The sequence below is a fragment of the Chinchilla lanigera genome, unplaced genomic scaffold (genome assembly GCF_000276665.1).
Source record: "Chinchilla lanigera isolate Chin_1 unplaced genomic scaffold, ChiLan1.0 scaffold00045, whole genome shotgun sequence".
NCBI classification, from domain to species: domain Eukaryota; kingdom Metazoa; phylum Chordata; class Mammalia; order Rodentia; family Chinchillidae; genus Chinchilla; species Chinchilla lanigera.
The window spans coordinates 3,303,518-3,311,063 of NW_004955446.1; the positions used below are offsets into that span (position 1 = coordinate 3,303,518).

Below are 7,546 nucleotides of genomic sequence, written 5' to 3' on the forward strand. Positions count from 1 at the left end.
AATTTTAACTTAGTACTCAATATCTGGTACTGAAGTAAACCAAGAGATAAGAACTGAGTAATTAATGCTAAGGGTGATTTGGAAAAAAAGTAGTGTCTTAGTTTTATAGCGCTTTTGTAAACAAAAGTGATTTAGGGATCCTATCGTTTGCATAAAAGTATAAGTGAGCAAAAAGTAAGAAGGAAGAAAAAGAACACAAGAAAAATTTATATTAATCTGCCCCAGTCTTCACAGAATGCCAGGAAATGACATTTAAATGGGTTCTCAAAGTGGAACCCTGCACAGGAGCACTGGTTAAATATGCAGTTCCTCAGGATACCATCCTAGCCCCCACTGAAACACAAACGCTTGGGCGTAGGAGACTATAATCAGCTTCAGTAAGTCCTCCAGGTAATTCTGATATACACTAAATTTGAGATTTCTGCCTCAGTGCATACTGTTCAGTGTTGTTTTAGGACACTCTGATTGACTCTCCAATTGCCCCCCCCATTTCTTTTTAGTTTTTGTTTTTACTTGGATACAGGGTCTCACTATGCAGTCCAGGCTGGCCTTCAACTCACTATGTAGTCCAGGTTGGCCTCAAAATTGTGGCGATCCTCCAACTTCAGCCTCCTGAGTGCTAGGACTACAGGTGTGTGCCATTACTCCTGGCTTCCTCTCCCATTTCTTTCCTACTTTGTAGTACTATATTTTTGTTGTTGTTGTATGTTTTTGAGATAGGGTCTCATTATGTAGTTCAGACTGGCCTTAAAATCACTATGTAGCCCAGGCTGGCCTCAAACTTGCAGTGATCCTCCTGCCTCTGCCTCTCAGGGGATGGGATTATAGGTGTGTGCCACCATGCCTGGCCTAGTAGCATAGTTTGGATAGAAAGCACCAGTTTGGTAATCATTCCACAGTGAGTGGGTCAGATAATCCAGGCCTATAATTTCCCTTACTAACAGGTACTGAGAAGTATTAGGTGGGAGATACAAAGAAGTAATAAGGAAATCATAAAGAAAAATTTGAAATAATTTTGTACTCTGTTACAATCTTCTGTAATGCTAAATAATGAAACTTACTTAAACCATACTGCTTCTTAAAGTAGGGTCCTGCTGAGAACAATCAGCTTCTGATGGGGGACTCAGGATTAGGTACAAGATCTATTCTGGGTCAAGACAAGAGGGCAGTTTTAATGGGAGCTTCTCTATGTCTTTCTTGATGGTGTTTTGTTTTTTTTTTAAGATTCACAGCCATTTTAGTAATGTAAGTAAGCAGCCTTTGGGTAACACCAAGTGATAGTTAATTGCTTGTGTCAACTTGAGTAAGAAACACCCAACTAAACTGGCTCAACATAGTTCCGGGTGTGGAGGGTCCAACCTGGGGAAGATGTCACCAGATTGGTATAAAAGGGAAACAAAGAAGGAAGGCTTGCTTCTGTTTCTTCAGAAGAGCTCCCCTTCACCTTCATGTTGGCCATCATCTTCTGGCTTCCAGCGCAGACTCTTCAGCCTTCCACTGTGGCTCCTTCAGATCACAGACCCCTTCAGCCCCCTTATACGGACTTGCACAGGACACTACAGTGAACTGCAGGCCTTTCACTGGAGTTTTTTGGATCTCTAGTGAGCAGGCAGATCTTTTACACTCTTCCACATCTGACTCTCTGCACGGCCACTGTAAGCCAATCTTGTAAATTCTTACATGTTTATGTATCATGCATTAAATCTATTTCATTAGTAAGCACAGACTGACTGATACACACCACCACTGAAGAAGACACAACACAGAAATAAAAAAAAATTCAGGCTATCAGTGGCACGACTGCATTTAGATCCACCTCACCCGTGAAGCCCATCTACCGCTGGACCTTCTAGTTATATAAGCAACAAAATCTCTTCTATTGTTTAAAGGAGATTTTGTAAGCGGCAATCAAACACAGCTTAACTGTACAGTTTTCATGCCTGAAAGAGAATTGAAGATTGACCAGGAAGGCATAGATTCATGCAAGTCTGGTCACCTTTCTCCTCTAGTCAGGATGAAGAGGATACCAAGTGACCCAAGGGCATTAAGGTGGGAAAATACCACCTATATCTCAGTGGTGCCTGCAGTTACGGCTACCATGATGACATTACTTGGTTTGGATTTCTTTCAAACTTTTTCCAGTTCTGCTGTCTAGAAGAATGACCTGGAAATAAATTATGGACTATATTTCCTGTTCAAGAGGTATGAGGTTAATTCTGCAGCCCAGTTTACTGCTAAACCCGAAAGACATGATTGGCTTCAGACAAAAGGCACTTTTCAGCAGCTAATCTTTCTTTTTTAAGGAGCATATCTTAATCATAGAGTATTCCACTCCAAAGTGCTGCCTTTAAAACTCTCCACCAATAATGATTTTATTATTGGTGTGCCCTGTCTCTGTATGATCAAAGGGGGAAGAATACAAATGAACTATTAAGATCGGGAACTAACTCTTAAAGAATATTAAATAGAGCAGGGGAAATAAGTCCAACATTGAAACAAATAAAACTTGGACAGGATTAAAGAACAATTATCAGTTGTTTGTCAGTCATCACGAGGCTCGCAGGAGTTATAGGACAAAGCACTGAATACCAAACACTGTACACAGATTAGTATTATGGGTTGTTTTATTATAACATCTGTTTCCCTATTTCCTGATTTTTATTGTAGTTTGTTCTACTTATTCCTTTTTTCCTATTAAGAAAAGGAAACGTTAACTCACATTCTGTACTTGTTCTGGAAGATGGAGTCCATTCCTTTTCCCCATTTTAACTGACTTCTCCAAGTATCGTCTGGCTTCTGGCTTTATCTTCTCCAAATCACAGGTTTCCTGAAATTAATAACCCTGACAACCATTTCTGTTGCAACAGCACAAGGGTAAATTATAAACTATGAGGCCAAAGAAATTTACTCATCAGCTCTTTTGGGTTATGAAGCACATAGGTGATTATGAGGCAGGCCCTTTTGAAGACTTAATTTCTTTTATGCTTTATTGATCTTCTGCTCATTTAAAACAGAAATGTTAAATAAATAAAAAACTACCCAGAATTTCCTTGCTTTGCCTCAGAGTCAAGATGGCCTGTACCACTGTAAGGTGCGATAAGAGAAGCATTTACATAATCTCATTCTAAGGCATTCTTTCTGACTGAGTGGTCTTTTTCACAAAACATACTCCTTATCACAAATCACTTGGATTTAATATTCTATCATTTGCTAACCTGGCCTACTTGAGAGACAGGAATAAAAATAATGGGGTAAACGCTACACAAATGCAGAGAGGGGCTCTTGCCAAGAAACCAAAAAAGGACAGCTGAATAAAACCTCACCCCAGCAAAAGGCTCCCAACACTTCAAAACTGCCTTCATGTCGGTTGGCAAGAGAGATGAAGGGACTGCAGCAAGCTGCATACGAACAAGTATCTGGGGAAACTGAGTTAGAACTACACAAAGAAGACTACAGCTGTTGGTGGATTTGAATTGTAAGCAGCAACACAACATTCACTCCAAACAACAGAGGGCCCCAGAGGAGATTGGAAGATGCCCCTAGCCACAGGAAGATGATGGAAACATCACACATTTCTCCAAAAGAGGTGTAGAATATTCATGGCACATCTGCATGAGTGGTTAGTTAGTGGTTCCTATGCGGAAATGGACCCTGGATAGGTTCAGCAGGTAAACGGGATCAGTTTGGGTGGCAGCCATCAAGTGCCTTTTGTAACTGGAACCTCACAGACTCCATGACCCAGCTGCCCAGGCTTCAGCACTCATTTACCAACTCATTAGATTTTGTAAGTTTTGTTTAGCTGTACAGCCCATTTTTAGTTTTTTCTCCTTTTTGGTACCACGAATTGAACTCAGGGCCTCACGCTTGCCAGGCAGGTGCTGTGCCACTGAGCTATATCCCCAGCTCACAGACCATTTTAGACTGTTGGTACTAAACTCATGCTGCAGCAATCTGGTCTTTTTAACCTCTTTTACAGCAGATTAATAGAGCTGCATTTTAACTGGGGGGTATATACTGTTTTGAAGTAAGGACAGAAACCTTACTTCACTCATTCTACAAATATATACTTTCTATCATAGTAATAAGGTACCCAGGCATACATTACTCAAAGTTTCCTCTGATTTTATCCTCAGTGGAGGTAAAATATAGCTAGAATCTTTTTTCCACAGCAACTTCCTTTTGTTTCCCTGTAGAATTTGTGAGTGTGCTGGCCTGACTGGAGTTGCAACCATCCCCATCCTGGTACTGGCACCCACTGGGATCTTAGAAGCCTGCAATGAGAAGAAATCCAGAATTCCCAGGGAATGGCTGGGATAAAGACTGGCTCCCTCAGGGATAGCGGCAGTTCAAGTCAGTGTTCCTGTTTAACTTGCAATTCATCTTGGTTGGCTTTAATGACACCAGAGAATCTGCCTTGAAGTGTGAGCCATGGCAACACGAGTCTCTAGACACTACAGTATTTACTGCAAGTTGTAAAGCTGGGGAGAACTAAGCAGTGTGCGTTGGGAGGGGTGGCAGGATGCCTGGTGAGAAGGCCTACCAAGGGTTGGGTAATCTGTTAAGGACACAGGTGAGCAGGCAGAGATCCACAGCAGAGGGTCATTCAGTGAGGATCTGACACATGAAACTGAACAGCTGCACGGGCAGTTGGGTTCTTGCTCCTTTTTACCCCTGAGTTTAGGAGACTCACAACAAAACCTCAGCAGCTGATGTAAGCAGAATTCCTACTTCACAGCTATCTTGATCACAATGGGCTCTCACACCAGGTAGGCCTAAACTAACTCACTGTATTTGCAGCCAGCAGGGCTGCTATTTCAGGAAGCCTGGAAATATACTCAGTAAACCCAAGTTTCATTCTGTAGATTAAAATTAACTCTACTTACTGTCAAAATAGGTGATACAGCTATGAACAGGTAAAGGATAATCTAAGAAAAATTATCCCTGAATTGTGTCCAATTATAATGCTTAATTAACATACTGAAATATTTAACTTACAAGAGGACACTTAAAAAAACTCTTGATTCAGTTTTAACCAGACACCCTCTGCCAGTCAGACTCAGGTCTCAAGCAATCTCCGAAGGCCTCTGGTAGGAGTGAGGTGCTTCTGAAATGCGCTGCTTAAGCACATTCCTGTTCCAGAGCCCATCATTGTAATTCGGTCCTTTATAATCCCATGCAAGGTCAGAATTACTGCCCAAGGACTTTCTAGGAGGGAGTCAGCAATACTTAGAGACTGCTTTGCTATAACTGTACCTTCCTTCTCAAACAAAAATTTCTCCCCTTGAATCTGAAGCAGACCCCAGTCGTGGGTGAAATTTCTTGTGTTTAAAGGGGAGAGGACTAGAGTTCTCTAAAGTAATTTTTAAGTTTATATGATTTGTCAGTAAGCAGACTTATTTTAATCTCTTTGGTGACAAGATTTATTTTCTCCTTTACTTCCTCTCATAACAAAGAGCTTTTATATGAGTATGTTCATAAGTTCTCCCTGCCTTACAGTAAGGCTTACATACTTATTTTATAGATGATAAAACTGAACTTAAATGTTCTCTCCCAAATCAAACAACTATCTAGTGGTAAAAATGTCAGAAAAATAAACTCTTCAAGTTCTTACATTTACTACTCTTTCCATTATGCTATACTAGTACCTTACCACCCTTAATTCATTATCAATCTTGAAACTTTTATAATAAAAAATGGGAAATTTTCTTGATTTCTCCCAAATCCTCTCTAAATGCTGACCCATGACTTTATCTTTTCCTTCAAGGGGACTTTATATTTCAAGTTTCTAATATTCACAAATAAAAAATTATTCCAGTGGGATTTTCTGTGTAAGGTATATTATATACATACAAAGTAGAAATTATAATGTTCTCAAAAACTCTGAAGATGAAGATTACATCTTGCTTTGAATATCATTTAAAAATAGATTTACAAACTTTGAATTTGCTAATGAAATATGAAAAGATAGAATATGTTACTGGAAGTCAATGGCTGTATGTAGCTCAGTGGTAGAGCATCTGCCTAGCGTGTGAGTTCAATCCCCTGTACCATTAAAAATACAAAAAGGACTCTGTTACTGGAGCTCATTTCAAAAGCTGAAATAGATACATAAGTGGTCTTTCTTAAAGTTTAATTTTATTTCCTTTTTCTTCTGTTTAATTTGTTTTTCCCCAGTACATGACATTTACTGTTGGGTTTTTATCCTACACAGAACTTTCTTAGGCAGCTGCCTGCACCCTGGGCTGGAGAGCTGTGGAAAGGCCTGTCTGCTGCTGATTCGATGTGCTGTCACAGGATTCAGGACTTTCCTGCAAGCCACAGGGCGAGGACATGAAATTGGGGCAGCACACTATATGAAGACATGTTTTACTCGGGGCTGGTTCAATTCCACTCAACACACATTTATTGAGCTTCTATTTATGCCAGGCACTAGGGAAATAAAGATGAACATCCCTGAAGCACTTTAAGTCATATAAAAGGTAAAAAAAATCTATTAACAGATAATGTCAATGTCATGTAATGTGAAGAAAAAAAAATTAAGAACCTGGACAAAATATGGCACAAAAAAAGGATTTTTCGGCAGTGGGGATACCAGCCATGGTAGTTGATATTTTATAGCTGGATTCTTACATTTGGAAAGGCCTGAGAAAACTCTTAAGTTTCGATAACATTGTACTGGGTACGGTAAATAAATGGAATTAAATTGTGAATGTATGGCTGTATGCATGTATTCATTCGTTCGTTCATTCAGTGGGACTAAAGACTGAACCCAGGGCATTGGCACTGAGCTATTTTCTAGCCCTCTCCTCACTTTTCATTTTGAGACAGTGTCTCACAGAATTGTCCAGGTTGAGCTCAAACTTAGAATTCTCCCACCTCAGCCTCTCAGAGTGCTGGGATTACTTTCATACACCATCATGCCCATTTGGTCATGGTTGTATGGCACTGGCTCTCCATGGGCAGTAGAGCAGGAGAAAGCACTTAGAAGCATCTGTACTTGGGCTGGGGCTGTAGCTCAGTGGTACAGCCTGTGCTTACCATGAATGAGGCCCTGGGTTCAATTCTCAGCACTGAAAAAAAAAAATCTATACTTTACGGCATGACTTACTCATCAGCATGGTAACATTAAAACTTTCCCTTTTAAATCCCAAATTGCCTAAAATAAATTGGCAAAGCCAAAGCCTACAGCTCTGAAAACATATACACAATATTAGAGCTGGTCACTCTATTTCACAAATGTAGTTTGCACAGTTCATCCCCTATTTTACCAAACAATCCTTACTGTGCATTTACTACTTAGCAAGTGACTGGAAGGAAATACAGCTGAACTGTTTTATCATGAAGATAATGTACATTTTCCTCACAATACAGCTAGAAAGAACATCTACAAAACTGATTTTTTGCTGGTTTTTTGGTTAATGATTGAAAAGACTATGTCAGAAATGGGAGCTCTATTTATTTTCTTTAGAAGCCACTTTGAAGATACCAAAGTATAGTACAACAACTCTTGATAATCTCCTACCTCTTTTGTCTGTAACTCACTATT

At 39.8% G+C, this 7,546-nt stretch overlaps 1 protein-coding gene across 5 annotated transcripts in view; it reads right to left on the reverse strand.

The window, feature by feature from the left end:
* Positions 1-7,546, reverse strand: part of Nln (neurolysin (metallopeptidase M3 family)) — a 116,060-nt gene that overhangs the window by 45,240 nt on the left and 63,274 nt on the right. For all 5 annotated transcript variants that reach the window (XM_005392619.2, XM_005392620.2, XM_013518407.1 and 2 more), the window contains one exon: positions 2,720-2,827. In XM_005392619.2, coding sequence (XP_005392676.1) covers positions 2,720-2,827 — 108 coding nt within the window. The remainder of the gene's footprint in view (positions 1-2,719; positions 2,828-7,546) is intronic.